The sequence below is a fragment of the Schistocerca gregaria genome, chromosome 7 (assembly GCF_023897955.1).
Source record: "Schistocerca gregaria isolate iqSchGreg1 chromosome 7, iqSchGreg1.2, whole genome shotgun sequence".
In the NCBI taxonomy this organism is placed as follows: Eukaryota; Metazoa; Arthropoda; class Insecta; order Orthoptera; family Acrididae; genus Schistocerca; species Schistocerca gregaria.
The window spans coordinates 216,965,227-216,983,262 of NC_064926.1; the positions used below are offsets into that span (position 1 = coordinate 216,965,227).

At 36.6% G+C, this 18,036-nt stretch overlaps 1 protein-coding gene across 7 annotated transcripts in view; it reads right to left on the minus strand.

The window, feature by feature from the left end:
- LOC126281493 (ATP-dependent Clp protease ATP-binding subunit clpX-like, mitochondrial) overlaps positions 1-18,036 on the minus strand; it is a 118,368-nt gene that overhangs the window by 12,936 nt on the left and 87,396 nt on the right. For all 7 annotated transcript variants that reach the window (XM_049980497.1, XM_049980501.1, XM_049980500.1 and 4 more), the window contains 5 exons: positions 16,417-16,559; positions 16,012-16,198; positions 10,128-10,316; positions 7,571-7,735; positions 409-509 (listed from right to left, as the gene is read on the minus strand). In XM_049980497.1, the coding sequence (XP_049836454.1) occupies positions 409-509; positions 7,571-7,735; positions 10,128-10,316; positions 16,012-16,198; positions 16,417-16,559 (785 nt within the window). The remainder of the gene's footprint in view (positions 1-408; positions 510-7,570; positions 7,736-10,127; positions 10,317-16,011; positions 16,199-16,416; positions 16,560-18,036) is intronic.

Genomic DNA, 18,036 nt, shown 5'->3' on the forward strand with positions numbered 1-18,036 from the left:
GTTCAGTAATTTATTGGATTCTGAGTAGATATCCAATAGCCAACACATAATGTTGAACAATATTTTCTCTGAATCTTTCCCGCTGTGAAAACAGTAAAGCAACATCATCACAATATTACATTTTAAACATTATTTAATAATAGTACTTTTTCTCATTTGTTATGTAATGCTAGCATAGGTGGTATATTTGCCACCATTATCTAAACTTTGTTTCTTACACCTGTATCACCTTACTTCTAAGCCAGTATTCATTCAAATGCTGAATACACAGGGAATAGCCAGCTGTACACCATGTTGCATACAGTATCAGTTAACATCTCTTCAACAACAGATTAATTCCATAATAGCAACTAGTGTTTAAAAATCACCATGAAATCAGTAAGACAAGTGAATGTTCTATTAGCTCACCTTGAGCATTCCCTGCTGAACACCTTCTCCACCAACATCTCTCAACTGATGTATTCCAGGAACAGCCCCTATCTTATCCACTTCATCAAGAAACACAATGCCTATAATAAAGCAGAATATGAGTTATTTTACAATTAGGAAATTACACACCATCATCATCATCATCATCATCATCATCATCTATGTGGCTTTGCTGGTCTCCCATCGGACACCACCCCAGGTGGCTTATAGGAGAATACTCACCAGATATGGTGCGTACCAGGGAAATAAAATACCCAGCAATCCAAAACTAGTGGCTGCTACCTTATAGTGTGATTCTGGCTTATCAAAGGCTAAAGGAAGAAAACCTTGGGAATAAATTACCTGGTCCCCCAGGTTGGGGGTTGTGCAGTGGGCCAGCTCTTCATTCACATGAAAAAATTAAAATGTTAAAAAAAACTAATAATATACTTCTGAAAAACTGGACTTTTGGACAATGAACTGGCGAAGAAAAAAGGAAAAGACATCTGGATGCTGGAATGTGCAAGTTATCTTTGCAAAATGGCAGATTCAAAATGGATGTACTCTTTGACACCAAGAAGAAAGGCAAAGGAAGTAAAGAACTTTGTTATTATGTACATATTTGGAGTGGAGTGTCCAAAGCAGTAAGAGCCCAGCAGGAGTCACAATTATAATAAAGAAAACATGGAAAAAGACAATCTCAAATTGAGAATTTAGTAATGAACACATTACTATGGTGGAAATGACTATCTGCCAGGGAAGTTGTAATTATTGGTGTATATACACCCACGAATGACACACAATACCAGGAGAAAGATTCTTTCTGGACAATCCTATAGCCCCAAGGAGGAAGGAACTGATTATAATGTGGGATATGAGTGGAAGAGTAGGAATTAGATAATTGCATACGATAGTGGGAAAACATGGAGAGAGAATTTAATGACAATGGAGAATGACTGACAAATTTGAGAACAGTTTGATCTGAAAAATAACAACACATTTTTTAAACACAGATATTCATATACTTTGAAACAGAACACTAGAGTACTTCACATTCTATAACAGATTATATTATTATTAGGCACACACGTAATTTCAAGGAAGCAGATGTTAACTCTTCTAGAGGAGCCCAGAGTAAATCAGACCATTATGTAGTAAAAACAAAGAAATTTTGGCCAAGGGACAATGCAAAGAATGATACTAACAACACTAAAATGAGCTGTGCCAAGAAAGCTCAAAATCTACAATTCGATACTGACAGCCAACAAGATGAAAGTATACGACCATTCTTTGCTGCTAGAATGGAAAAGACATTTGAAGAATCATGTGAAGCACTACAGAGGAAATATACGAATACATAAAAACCAATGTCACAAATATAGCAACAGAGACGCTGGGCATAAGGGGAAACAACCACACCTGTACAGCAGAATGATGGTAATTAAGGAAAAGAGGAATGCATTTAACCAGTGGTTGAATGATAAATCATAAGCAACAAGAACAATCTAAGAGGAAAAGAAGAATGAAATGAAAACAAAAATGGCTCTGAGCACTATGGGACTTAACATATGTGGTCATCAGTCCCCCTAGAACTTAGAACGACTTAAACCTAACTAACCTAACGACATCACACACATCCATGCCCGAGGCAGGATTCGAACCTGCGATCGTAGCAGTCGCGCGGTTCCGGACTGAGCGCCTAGAACCACTACACCACCGCGGCCGGCAAAAATGAAAACAATAAGGATAGCAAAGAATAAAGCACGGGTAAGGACATGGACCAACATCAATAATAAACTAAAATTTGAGAGTGCGAATGAAGCGTAGTCAGTATAAAAATGTCTCGACAAAAGCCAAAACTTATGTTCAACTGGTAACACAAAAGGAGTGAGACGAATATTTCCAGAAATTATTAAATGAGGGTGGAGAATAATATCTGGAGGAAGGAACAGTGGAAGGAAAGGAAAAGGAAGAGGAATCCAAAGTGGGCGAGTAAGGTTCTAAGAGCAGGGAAGAAGGATAAATCACCTGGACCACACCGTATCAACCTGGAGTTCTTAAAATATGGTGGTGACAAAATTGTGAAATTAATGACACAGTTATTCAATAAAATGTTACATGGTGATTCATGTACCCAAGGAAATGAAGCTGGGATATATTAATACCATATTTAAGAAAAATAATCACAAAAGCTGCTCAAAATCAAGTTTTTTGTGTTATAAACGCTTTAATGAGAATTTTTGGGTAAATATTTTTAAAAAGCTGGAAATAAATTTTAAAACCCAGAAAGAGCAAGGTGGCTTCGCAGACAGTAGATTACACGTAAGAGCATATTTCCACATTACAACAGATCTTAGAGAAACATAGGGGAAAAAATTAAAAAAAAAAAACCAACACAAAAACATAGGATTAACTTTCACAGACTTCGAAAAAACACGATACTGTCCCAAGAAAACTACTCTGGCAAGCTTTACATATAGTAAACATAACTGGTCTTTTAATAAAATAATACAAGAAATATGTAAAGATATACGTCAAGTGAAAATGGGTAATAAACATTCACAGATATTTAGAACAAGAACGGGTCTGTTACAAAGCTGCCCCATGTCACCAGAATTATTTAAAATATCGGGTCAAGGCATCATCTCATAAATGCAATGGGATGGGGCTGGAAATTAAAGATGGAGTTTATTTACATCACTTACTATTTGCTGAAGATCAAGCAGTTACAGCAAAAGATGGAGTGGATGCATATTATATATGTAATCAGTTAGCAATGGACTGCAGAAACTGGCGATTGAAGATTAATTATCAGAAAACAAAAAATCTCATTTATGATCCAGGTGACTTATACATGGAGGAAAGAGAACTGAGAAGGTCAAGACTGTTATTTGGGATCCATTTTAGAGGTGTAGGGAAAAATCAGAGGTAGAAATTAATAAAACCAATTGTCAGTGGACGGAAAATCATTGGGATGCAAATCAGTCTTACGGAGCAGAAACATAATAAACAGAACCAAAAGAATCGTATGTAAATTGATACCAGAGAGCACAGTCATGTATGACATGGAAACAGGGACTACTAATGTGAAACACGCAAAAAAGAGAGAAAACACCTGCAAGCAGTAGAAATGGACTTCCGGAGAAGATCAGCAAGAATTTCTAGAACAGAGATAATAAGAAACAATGAAACAATTAACAGAATGGAAGCAAGAGAAAGAATACATGGTGAGATGGACAGAAGGAAATTACAATAGTATGGGCATGTAAGCAGAATGGAGGAAGCCAGAACACTAAACATTATGCTGGAAGGGGAACTGGAGGGAAAGAAGAGGACCACTATGACCACCTGGCTCAAAAATATACAATTGACAATGAGAAGAACTTGTGCATGGGAAGATGATACACAGAAATTAAGATCTTATGTTACACATGTAATAATTTTCAGGTATTTATTGCGCTGGAGAAGACCTTCGTGTAAAGCAAAATCTCAATAAATGAATAAAATTACTACTACTACTACTACTACTACTACTACTACTATTACTATTACTATGTAAATGGAAGTTACATAAACTCATTGCCCAACAATGCTTTGGCAAAATTTCTTCTTTTCACAAGTATCTCTAGTTGGTAATTTTAAAACAATTTGTTCTTTTTTCACGTCATCTAAAAATGCCGCCGCTGCAACTTTGGTTATTCTACCATAATTTGACACCTTGCTTTTGTGTGGGGTCATTTCATAACCAACAAATTTATATTTTGTTTAACACAACTTCATAATTGGTATTTTAGCGAGTCAAGTGGTAAGGGGCCAGCCATCAAACAATGTTTCTCGGTGGAGCCCTCCAATGAGCTAGGGATTATTATGATCTGATATGCCAATTTGACTGATTTTGGCTTGACATCCTTTAGGAGTACACCTAACAACTCTGTCAATCACTGCCAATTTGAATAACTGCTTGTTTAAGAGCCAGAGGCAGACCAAGGCTTTACTGATTTGCTCAATTTGTGAAGCTCTTTCTCTTGAATAAATCATCCAATTTTTCTGAAGTGGTAATAGTTTGTCTGTCTGTTCGTATACACCAAATCCACTGATTTCTGTCCCATTTGCTTAATTCCTTTGTGGTGCATCTTTTTGTCTTAGAGTGGATTTTGTTTCCTTTGTATTCAGTTGCAAACCAATTCCTCTCAAGGCTTTTAGTGACTACTATGTGAGAGTTACAATTTCTCTTCTACAGTCTACTGAAATATTACATTGTCAGTATAAAGTAACAGTTGAACTTTATTTGTTATTTTGTGGTCCTCATTTCTTAATTTTTTGGGTCCCCATTTGTGTGTCAGATATGTTAGATTACTTTTTTTTTTACCAGTGTGAAGAGAATTGGTGATAACCTCTCTCCCGATTTGACATGAAAATGTGTACTAAAGACATTTGCAAGGAATTTTTTATTTTTATCCTGAAAATGGCATTTTCTGCACATATTTTTATTACATATGCAAGTCACAAATTATATAATTAATTATATTACAAAAATACAGCACGATATCAATGACAGTGAAACAACTGTAGTGAGCAGAACAAAATTATACAGAAACAAGTAAATACAACTGTTTAATGTTACGGTGATATAGTTCTACACTGCAACTACTTGTAAAGTAGCCCACAAACTAAAATAATGAGCAAGTTTCAAACTTAAATGCACAGATTCTTTTGATTCATCCAGAATGTTTAATCTCTTGACATGAACCTCCAGTTACTGAATTTTTGTTATTTCCACATCATTTGACTGATTAAAACAATAGAAAATCATTTATGCGTTTATGTCTATGTTACAAATAAGACAGATTGCTATTCACCAGACAGAGATGATTATCACTGTAGACAGGCACAATGAAAAGATTGCTAAGTACACGAGATTTCAACTAAAAGGTCTTCTTCTAAATAATATACTACACTCCGGCAACTCCAGAGATGGGAACTTTCCCTTCAATATATCCTCTCTTCCTGTTACCCACCAGGCCTCAACCTCCGCTAATTTCAAGTTGCCGCCCCTCGTACATCACTTGTCACTCAACAACATCTTTGCCTCTGTACTTCTGTCTTGACTGACATCTCTGCCCAAACTCTTTGCCTTTACATATGTCTGCTTGTGTGTGTGTGTGTGTGTGTGTGTGTGTGTGTGTGTGTGTGTGCGCGCGTCTGCACAAGTGTATACCTGTCCCTTTTTTTCCCCCCCTAAGGTCAGTCTTTCCGTTCCCGGGAATTGGAATGACACTCCTTACCCTCTCCCTTAAAACCCAGATCCTTTCGTCTTTCCCTCTCCTTCCCTCTTTCCTGAAGAAGCAATCGTTGGTTGCGAAAGCTTGAATTTTGTGTGTGAGTTTGTGTGTGTGTATCGACCTGCCAGCACTTTTGTTTGATAAGTCACTTTGTGTGTGTGTTGGTTACTTTAGAAGCAGGCCTCTGAAAGCTCACATATTTAGCTGTCTTTTTGTTGAACCTGTCAGCAACTCAATTTACTGATTTTGTTTAATATCTGCTAACTGGTCAAAAATTTGTGAAACAGTCAGCATTTTTGCAACTAGATGTTTATGTAGTAGTACAACAAATCACAATCATTCAAACTTTTTGTGAAACAATGAAGCTCATTTACTATGTAACATACCCTTTATTTATGAAAAGCATATTGCTACAGAGATGGTCAACAAAGTTGTCACAGTTTGATACTGCCAATAAAAACCCATTGGTTCTCAAGAATTTCCCACTGTTAGAACTCAAGAGAATCAACCATAAATCAAATTCATCTTTTCATTACCTCACACAGCTCAAGTCTCGTGCTCAGAACAAGCTACAAAGACAGCCTGCAAATCCCACTTACCATGGGGTAACACACATTTCCAAATTTCAAAATAAACTATTTTTACTAATCCTGTCAGATTTGCAGATGGACAATACAGACATATCAGTGTGTGTAATGTCATACACAGCCTTGGGGGGGCCTGTGGCAGGAACAATGCATATATTTCTGAGCGGTCACGTAAGCCCAATGGCTGGTTTTTCTTTTAGTTGCTATTATCTGACTCACTTCTACCTGTGAACTCTGCACTCTCATAACTGTTTACTGTGTACTTATTTTGCCAGCAAATATAAACTTATGGTTTCTATCACTTCTTGCGTATATGAAACGTTGATTATGAAATGCACGTTGTCCAACTAAGTCGTGTTTGGATTTCATTCTCTTACTCTAGAGCAAACTCATAATAATTTCTATCTGTGGGTCTGATGAATATTTTGCCAATAAATATCACTGTTTGGCTCACGTACTAATTGACAAATTACATTGTTGTTACAGAGGATATTTATGTTCAAATAATGTTTTAACCTTCACATTGGGTCACAACATTTACCGAACATAAATAACTTTTCCAACAACGTAAACTATCAATTAGTATATGAACTACACAGGAATAGTTTTTGGCAAAATACTCTTAGGAGTTCCAAATAGAAATTATTACGAGTTCTTGCCAGAGTACAAGAATGAAGTCCAGGACAACATGTATTTAGTATTCTAAGTTTCATACAGGCACAAAGAGGTGGGAACTACTAGTTCACAATTTTCAGCACTAAGCACACAGCAAACAGTCGTGGTGTTTTGGAGTCCACAGGTAGATATAAATCTGATAACAGCAACTGATGGAGAGATGGTCACGAGGCAACCTTATGTCTGGCCCACTATGTAAGCTCACGTGACCAGTCAAATGTATATGTAGGTGCCTTCATTGGATGTGTGGGATATTGTGCACATCACACTTATGTCTCATCTATCTGCAAATCGTGCAAGTTACTAAGCCACTACCTACATCATCATACAAGATACTGTGCAAAAATGAGTGTGCCACACATGTCAAAGGTGTGTTTGCAAGCTGCTCAAAATGAGCACCAAAATTGCGGGCACCCTTTACACAAGAACCACTCTGCATGTCACTGACTATGAAAACAAATTTCATACTGCATTTAGTCTCTAAAATTTGATGAATAGCTCAAACCAATGTGTGGAAGAATATTCTAGATCAGATACTAGCAACTTCCTGATTGACATTATTGATATTAACAGTAGACAAGATAAAATAGTAGAACTGCATAATTTTTGATACATTACCCATTTGAGCATGTTCAACACTATAGTTGGCATCTTGTAAGAGTTTTGCAATAACACTCTCAATGTCTTCACCAACATATCCCGCTTGTGTTAGCGTAGTGCAGTCACATATAGCAAATGGCACATCAAGACACTGAGCAATTGTCTGAGCCAACAAAGTCTTTCCTACATGGAGAAACAACAATCCAACAGTTAATATTTCATCTCCATAATGTGTCACAGAATGTAAAACTCATCCCAGTCTCTCACAAAATCACAAAACTGGGTGCTGCCACACACACACACACACACACACACACACACACACACACACACACACACACACACACACACACACACACACACACACACACAGAGAGAGAGAGAGAGAGAGAGAGAGAGAGAGAGAGAGAGAGAGAGAGATGTAGATTCTAGCACATCTTTTAACAATTTTTTTTAAAGTATTTATTATATTCAAACAGACTATTAAGCAACATTACCTGTTCACTCACAGTACCTGATAGTATTCATGATGCAACCACTTTTCACAGCAATCTACTTGAAAGATAGATTAAAATTCAAAATATAATTTCGAATAAGAATTATCTAAGTTTATCACATCAAATAAAAGATCTGAAGTATTTAAACTATAGATTAAGACCAAGTAGGGTTTTCACATGTGTATCTTTACTTCAGACAATCTATGATACAACAAAATCAGATTTTATGCCATACTAGAAGAGGAGAAGGAAATTGTAATGGAGTCACTCCCTTCAACTGTAGTCAAGCTCATAGACTGTACAGCAACCAAGGTTACTGGAATCTAAACATATGCTCAATTGGAAAGAAAATACCTGTCATAGCCTTGCTGCACAAACCATCTCAATAATCATCTAAAGGATTTGTAGAAATCATGTAAGACCATTGGCAGAAAATACTTTTAATTCCTCTACCCTTGAAAATGATTTCAATGCCATGACTATTACACATCTCAGTGATGTATACTTACAATTAAATTACATAGATATTTTTAAAAAACTTTGTCATTTCTTTTGTAATAATGTTCAGAAAAGTTTATCCACTAATGGTGTACATACTGCACAAGTATTATTACTCCTGCCATCCAGTTCCACCTGTGAACTGCATGCAAGAGAAACAACATGACAGTAGTCAATCATTCTCCAACATCACTCCCATGTCCGTAACACGATATGTATGTGGATAGCAGTGATATATTATTCTGAACTCCACTCAGAAAACTGGGTCTTCAAATTTTATGTCCACTTCTTCTCCTGATTTGCAACATATTTGTTTTAGTCGCTTGAAATGGGCTTCAATGACAGTGTAGGGAGGTCTGGTATCGGGTACACTTGGACTCTTATGAGGCCAAATGAGCAGCAGCTTGAATAAGGAGGCAACGGCATCACCTGGATTCATCTACTGGCAATAGCGACTGGAGGGATTGGCGACATGCTGATCACATGTCCCACGATCATAGATTTCTGCTCATACTGGCTTGCAGGCAGCAGTCTGCCAGTCAGAACAGGCCTACAGCCTAATGTGTAAGTGGTGTTTACTTTACTTTACATATCAGTCAGAACGTTTAAAAATCCAAAAAACTCAAAAGGTTGGAAAAGATCAGTATCATGGTCTTTGAATGTAGTGCTATGTTGAGATACAGGAGCACACTAATACTCATTGCGTTAAAACCTATTGTCTGATTACCAAACTAATAACACAAACCAAATGAACCTTATAGAAATATTAACACATTTTTGCGTAACATGTCAGCAAATTAACCTGTTTTCTGAAATCTGATACATGGTTTAACATGAACAGAAATTAAATAATTCTGAGATCTCAACCTCATGTACCTAGCAGATCTATCTTAATTAATTAATGATGTGTATAGAGCACTTACACTAGGTTTTAATTATCTGACATATTAATTTTCTAGTGTTCTACCATTTTTCCACTTGCCTGCCATTACCACCACCCCCACTGTCCACTTGTTATCCTCTAAAATGTTGCTTAAATTCTTAGGTTCAATTTATGTGCAACCATGTCATTTCATGCAGTCCTTTTTTAGACAGAGCACAAAAAACAACTATTGTGTAAAACGAATTCGAAATTACGTGAAGTGCCATGAAATCCAATAGCTTCAAATATTTCTGACATCAATGAAGATACCATGCAAGGTTTTCAACAAAAACTGAACTATGTACTTTTTAAAACACGTAACAGGCTTCAAAATAAAGAGAAAAGTGATTTTATGCCTGTTTAAGTTTGAAGTATGACTTCTCACAAAACAGGCAGAGAATGTGCTGCAGCCTCTCAAGGTCAGTACGGAAGTGTACTTGCCTTTGCTGAAAACCTAATTTCAGTATGGTCCACAGCTCCAACATTAATAGAGATTAACAGCTTAAGTGCATAAACTGAATATTTCAAGGTGATTTTGAATGGCATACTCTCCTTCCACATCAAATATGAAAAACACAGAACACTGACTCCAGCCTACCTGAAATGGAGGGGACTGGGATGCATTATTTTTAAAATTTAAATACTGAAATGCTCTAACCTGATCCAGTAGGACCTAACAATAAGATATTGCTTTTCTCCAGACGTAATTCATGAGTGGCACAATCTAAAATCTCACTTCCTACAGCCATTGAGGAGGGTCTTCGAGACACAGGTTCAGGAGACATTGGCTGCTGAAAGCCCACACCAAATGATGAGGTGTGTCCAATGCCAGAGATATGCATTAAATCTGAAAAAAAATAAAAAATCAATAACTATCAACTAGTCTCTAGCAGTTCTACAATACATATTTTTGTCAACAATATTTCATATTTTTAATTTGAAGTAACAATGCAGGGATCACATGCAATCAGACTAAATCATTCACTTTTTCATAGACAATAATTTGTAAAAAGGTGAAAGTAGTGCTTAAACACTATGTAAGATCAAGTTAACTGTTGAATTCCTGATGGCTAGCACCATCTGTACAATGTCCTTTCCCTTCAAGTCTAACACTTTCTGAAGTACCACCCACGAAAAATGAGCCAAGAAATGCATCTTCAAGCTAATGCATAAGCAAGGATGAGACAGAATCAAACTTACTACACTCCATTCAAACACAGAAGATCCATGCCAGTAAAAATCGGCTTGGTAGAGCTGCTTCACACATGTACGAGGTCTGTTCAAAAAATTCTGAAACATTCATATTTTTGCGCCAATGGTGTGTTGGTGGGAAATGCGGTTGGCATTCCTGCAGGCGCCTGTGTTTAATGTGTAACTGGCAGAAGTTTCATTGTTGTATGTCTGTTAGTTATTATTCAATGCTATATTGAGTAGAACATTGAGTTGCTCAGTTTGCAATTTCAAGATGGCAGAGTTAGAGGGGCAACACATCTGCATTAAATTTTGCGTGAAACTCAATCAAATCTTTACAGAGACACACCAAAGGATGCAGGAAGCCACGAGTGCTTCAGCTGTACTCAATCTTACAAAAGGTTCACACAGTTTAGAAATGTCCAGATGGCACTGAAAGATGATCCTCATTCAGGACACCCTTCAACATCTACCGATGACGCTCATGTCAGGAAACAAAATTGTGCATGCCAATTGAAGACAGACTGACTGACTGACTGACAGACAGACAGATAGACAGAGATTGCAGAAGAATGTAACATTTCAGCTGGATAATGCTGTGACATCCTGACACAGCATCTTGGAATGCACCATGTTGCCGCAAAATTTTCCTATGGCTCATGAGTCAGGACATCATTCATCCCTGTTGGTGCGTGACTATTGTACAAAAAACTAAGTCACTGAGCTGTCTCATCCTCCATACTCTCCAGACCTGGCCCCTGCAAACTTATTTTAATTCCAAAGGTTGAAATCCCCAATGAAAGGACGAAGATTTGCAATAACAGACGAAATAAAAGAAAATTCGCAGACAGCGCTCCGTGGCGATCCAGCAAAAGATATAACAAAACAGCTTCCAGAAGTGGAAACTGTACCAATTGTGAAAGAGTATTTCAAAGGAGACTATGCAGAAGTAGTAAAAGGTAAGCGCAGAATAATTTTGTGGACGAAGTTCTGGAATTTTTTGAACAGATCTCGTACTATGACCTCAATGTTGCTGCATTTCCAGATCATTATGGTTTTATGGATTTTTGGTTAGTACTTCATGATTGTATGCTGGCAACATAACTTTCAGAGGTCTGGGATCTTCTCTTGTTGTATTGAGTATAGTAATTAGTGGAGTGGACTGAAGAATTATAAATTTAACAATTCACTCTATGGACTATTCACAATTTATGTAACTTTACTGACTTCAGAGACCACTATTAGCTGCCTATCGGCTGGAAAAGTTAAAAACTTAGTTAACAAGAACCTAAGTGTTAACCAGAATTTACATACTCAAGTCCTCATATTCTGACAAATTATAGGAATGGATGAAAGGTATTCTGACAGTTTGCTCAAATATCTAGTGACTTTCAACTTCCTTTCCCACGTCTACTTCATGATTTTGAAACAATCCTGAAGAAATTATCAAATTGTGTTATGAATTATTGTGCAGATTATTGCAGAGAGCAGTCGAAATTGCAATATTAATTTCCTTTATTACTTCAGGATTAGTTTCATTCCTGAGCTCATTTTCAATCCATCGACAAAGCTATGCAATAACATCCATTACAACAGCCACCTGACCATTCATTCCAGTTAGAAACATCTTGTAAATTAGTGCAGAGCTGAACTTCATTCACAAAATGAATGGTGAATGAAGTTCAAACCTATGTTTGTAATGACTTCGTAACATGTGAAACGCAGTGTTAACAAATAACTGTTTGACTTGAAAATATCTGATATTTTTTTGTGTTTCTAAAAAGCCACCATGGTACCGGTAGATAATACAAAAAATCACTGGACTCTAAAGTGTCCTGACTGATGCCAAATCAATCAGGATAGTACATACTTTGCCAACTTTTGAAAAGGGCTATCTGTAAAACTCATGTGTGACAAAAAACTAATGATTTTTGACTTGCCCTGGCTTGACAAAAGTAATAATACTTCTGTGCTACAAAATATAATAATTCATGCTTTAAACAGGATACTTCAATGAAATCACATCTACTTACATCATAGGCCAATGACTCGTAGATGAACATAACAATCAAGAGGAAATCCATGTTACACAGCAGCAGGCATAATGAATATTGGTTTGGAGCATACATAACATACCTTTCTTGAGAAATTACGTAGATATGCGATACTTGAAAAAGGCCTTGCAAAATAAAACTTGTTTAACGTAATGTAGGCTAGAAATAATATAATAAACACTGCAAATCACATGCTAGTTCAACATTAAAGTCGTAGTTGCGGCCTTTTTAGCTTCCTGCAAAAAGTCTTGAGAAAATGTTTTGTCATAACAGGGACCAGAACTCCTTGTCTTCAAAATAGAAATTGAGTCCAGAGATTCATTGGACATGGACAATCTGACCTCTGTTCTATTTTTCTTCACAAGGCTGAAAACATGTTCACTTTCTGCATTACTATGGTGTATGGTGCAAATAGATAGCATTGCTCTAGAAATTCAGTTATATTTACGGAGCCCATCAGCTCCATGAATTCTTGATATTTGTGACCAAACTGGAATCATTTGCAGCATCTTCATTTGAAGCCAAAGTGTCATCTACCTGAAGAGTTGTTAACTGCCTCTGAATCTCATTCACCACCTCATCTGTAGTTTCATTCACCTCCTTGTGTAACACAAGGGGAAACTTTTCCAAGAAAAAATGAGTGGAAGAAAACTGTGGATCTTCCATTTTGTATAACCTGAGATCATCCACTATGTTCAAAGTCTGAATGCAAATAACTAGCTCATCATCACTTCTTTGATTTTGAATCAAGTAGTAAACAACTTCAAGCAATGAGGAGCTTTTGACAATTTTGGGCTTAACAAACTTGCTGAACAGCTGCTTTAGCGAGTCCCTTAGCAGTTCTAATAAAAAGTGAACTTATCGGGAAGAAGTCTGAAGGACAACATTCAATTTGTCAAATACAGAAATAGTCACATGAAGGAAAGTGCAAAAGGCCTTGTTCAAGTTTGAGGACAGGAACACAAGCAATTTTTCCTCATATGTTGTACAACAAGTCTTACTTTTGAGGATGGGTTTGTCATGTTCGGAAGAATATACTATTCTTTTAGGGGCACTTGCTGTAGGAGAATCAAGAATTCTCTTCTTCTGATACTCTTTGGATCCACTTTGTTCAACTCTAGGCACTCTGAAAGATGTCAAGCTTGCGGAAATGTTTTGGACACAATATTAATTCCTCCTTGAAGAAAGAAAAGAAGTGGATCCCACAGGTCCAGTAGTTTATCCAAACACCTGCCTAAAAAGATAACCACTTAGTACATACATGCTTCAGAATTTTCTTTGCACCTTTATGGTGCAAGTTCTGTAATTTCTGAAGGTGGTCTCTTCTTTTCACACCCCTCTCTAAGAAATAAAATATATCAACAAGGATCTCATCCACTTTAAGTGGTGACCTTCCAGCAACTTTTTCTGCTGCTTTATTAATGAAGTGGCAAATGCAGCCTATGATGGCAATACCTGGTTGAACTACTTTCAGAACAGCTGAAAACAAACTTTTGCATCTTGTCATAACAGGAGCATTGTCGGAGCAGAAAGCCCCACAGTCTTCAATTTGTATGTTATGAGAATTCAGATGCAATAACATCAGGTTACCTATGTTTCACCCTGTTGAGCCCCCATCTAACGTTGGTATGGATAGCACAGTGTTCACTACCTTTTCCCATGGAATAATACAACAACAGGATACAACTTGTCATTTGTACTGTTCCTTCCATCCACTGCCAAAGAAAATGCTCTGATCTGAAGACACTTAACTTCAGATGATACATTATTTGCCATTTTTGTGCGACCGCAGCTATATTTCTTTGCAACCTCTGATGTGGGGAACATCATCTTAAATAAATCACCAGCATGTTCAGCCACACTTACGAGCACATTGTTCTCCACCAAAAAGAAGTAAACAGCCACTCGGCCCTAATTACATCACTATCAATGTTTCCAGACTTGGCTAAAAAGGTGTTGATTTTCCTGTTATTTTCCTTCGATTTGGTGCGATATTAATATCACATCCAGATACCGTACAAGAGGCAACTTTATCTCCCTTTCTTGATTTGAGTATGCATGGAAAATCAACAGAATGTGATTCTTTAAATGTTTGGAGGTCTGTTTCTTTTTGGCTCTATTAATGAATTCTACAATAGGAATAAAGCATATGAAAATGTCCAAGAACAAATGTCTCAATATGTGCTGAAATATCGAAAGGAATCTGGATCACTGGACGTCACATAAAAATATAACACACACTCAAGGCAGTCAGACACTTCACTGAAACATGTCAAAGAACACAAAGTCTTAAACCATTAAATGAACATGACACGAACCTCATAACAAAGAATATGCACACAGTAAAAAGCGCGCGCCCACACACACACACACACACACACACACACACACACACACACACACACACACACACATGGAACAAATGTAATTATTTCACACTTGGTCAAAAAATAAGGGTTAAATCTCAACAAGTGAACGGAGCAGAACAAAGAACTTTCAGAGCAGTGCCTGTCGACATGTAAGATTTACACAGAAGAACTGTTATCCCAGCTTTAAATCCAATTTCAATGATCACACAAACATCACATGGTTAAAATACCAATCATATCAAAGAATGAGTCAGTGACTATCACAGGTTTGCCTTTGACCCACATGAACAATCAAAACTGTATGGAAGTGGGGTGACTATCGAATGTTAACGTTTCAAATTTTTGTGCACGAAGTTGTGAAATGTCACTGTCCATCCATAAAACCATAAAATGCCGCAATTTTCGTAAATTATATGGATACACCATAATAGTTGAGTACTGGCTACAATTCCTAATTTGTCGATCTACAGATGCAACTAGTTATGTTTAACTATGTTTTCCCTTCCTTTCAATCTCAAATATCTTATATAAACCATAAAAATGCCCATTATTGTCCTCCACCTCCACCTCTTCCTCCCTCTTCACCTCACCTCCGTGATGCCTCATTATTCATTTATTTTATTTTCAATAAACTGTGTTTCACACCACACACACACACACACACACACACACACACACACACACACACACACACACACACCTGAAAACTAAAAGATATATTTAGTTACACACAGCACCAATACTTGTTTAATTTCTGTAAATTTATATCATCCCTTATGTATTAGGTGCATTATAAGAAAAGTGTTATTTAAATTATTTTGCTAATTATAAAGAAATCTAACAGCCTATTTTTTGTTTCATTACCATTTCTTTTGCAAGGCACCATTACAGATTTCTGTAGTTTTAAGAACATTGCCTCATTACATACCTCTGTGTGTGAACGACTGCTGTGGCACTTGCTGCTGTTGTTGCTGCTGCTGTTGCTGATTTTGTTGCACCTGCTGAGTCAGAGGTATGTTGTTGTAAATCCTCTTGTAGTGGTTATACACAGCCACAGAGAGAACTTTCTTTGCATCCTCTTGGCCTACCACATGCTTGTTGAGATAGTCATAGATCTAAAAACAATTAGTAAAGTTACATGCATGTTGCATAGGAATAGGATTTTCTAGAAATCTAAATCAATATAACAGAAACTGACCAATGTATGTGTGTGAAGCTGTTTTGTAAAGAACACCACATCAAGGCACATAAATATTTATCTCTGCTTAAAAAGAAATGCATGATGGAGCTAGGAAGATCACAACAGAATCAATATTGTTCCAGCTTTATATACCTTCTTCGGTGTGGGAGGCGGTCTCCTGAAAAATCCGTTTTTATATTCTTCACGATTTTCCTTCAGAGTTTTCTTTGATTCTACTTCTGATAAAATAACAAAGAAGTGATGACATTTTTCACATTTCACGAATCTTGTTGAGGCTGTTGGGAGCACAAACAAAACTCTTTCATTATCTGGCTCTTTTATTCATCTACAGTGTTGTAAATATGGATGTTAACTACTGAAAATCTAAATAATGAAACATAAAAGTATAATATTAAATCGATTTTCTTATTAATTCCATATCTGGGCTAAATAATGAAGACGAGTAGCAAGATCTTAAGAGATACTTCCCAGGAAAAAGAAAAAAAAAAGAATTAAAAGTTTTTTCTTGTTTGCTCCCCTTGAACATGAAGAAACAGTTTAAATGAAAAATATCTTAATAACCTGTTTTGCAACTGGAATATGTTTGTTTCAATATTACAAGCGACCATGACGATTGCGTTTTTCACTTACAATTCATGATTTGAAGAATTGAATCAGTTCATGTTGTTAATTTTCAGTTTCTATGAAGTTCAGTTTGCCTCATAAAATGAAGTACTTATTACGCATTTGATTGCATTTTTGGTTGCTTAAGATTTGTAATGTACTGTCTGCAGTTTAGAAGAATGCACTAAGACAGGAATGTGGCAGTGGCTGTTGGTGTATCCTGTGAGATGCTCTAGAAAGAACAGTACATCCCATACTAAAAACCTTTTCATTAATGCAATTGCGTCAACTTTAAAGCTCTGATGGACATGAAGAGGTTTGAGCTGTATAACATTGTTACATTCAATCCTGGATTTTCCGTCGTTTGAGCCGTATAAATACATTAAGTCATCTCATCTCTTCAGTGCACTGATACTTCTGAAATAAAAGTGGTCAAATTCTGTTGATAGTTTATTAACACCAGTACTGTGGATGCAATCTGTTTATTCAACAAAATTTACATTTTTCTTTGTTCAGTTAAAATATTGCCAATGGCAGAATTTTCTCATCTGTTTTGCTTACTATGTTAATCTGGTGCACTCTCCTAAGCTCATGTGCAATATGCATTAATATAGTTTGACTGCATACAGTATAATTAACTTTTATTCTATTACTACGCAGACGGAAACAATACATAAAAGTAAATAAAGGCAACCACTCACCTACCATTTATGTGTGTGTGCCCCACAGACACACACAATGACACAAAAACTTACACAAGAAAAGGGCAGTAGCTCAAAAGCTTCTTTAATTGAACACTCTCTAACAGATAGAAATGCACTCACCACTGGTTTTTCAGTTGTCTATATTGCACATCAGTAAACTATAGGTGAGTGGTTGCTGGTTTCTTTTTCTCTGTATTCTAATTTCTGTTCTGTTATTTGCTTGAAATTGTGGTCCAAAAGAAGCCACATTTCCAATGCTGCATCATCAGTGAAATGCTAAAAGACATGGGCAAGATCCCATTCAACCATCTCCACATATTTGTCATTCCAATGATACTGATGGTGTATGGGCACAAACAAAACAATACAGTGCTGTAAAACAATGAAACATGATTATGTAGAAAAATTATTTCTTCATGGTTTTGTGCTAGGAGTGCAAAAGAAC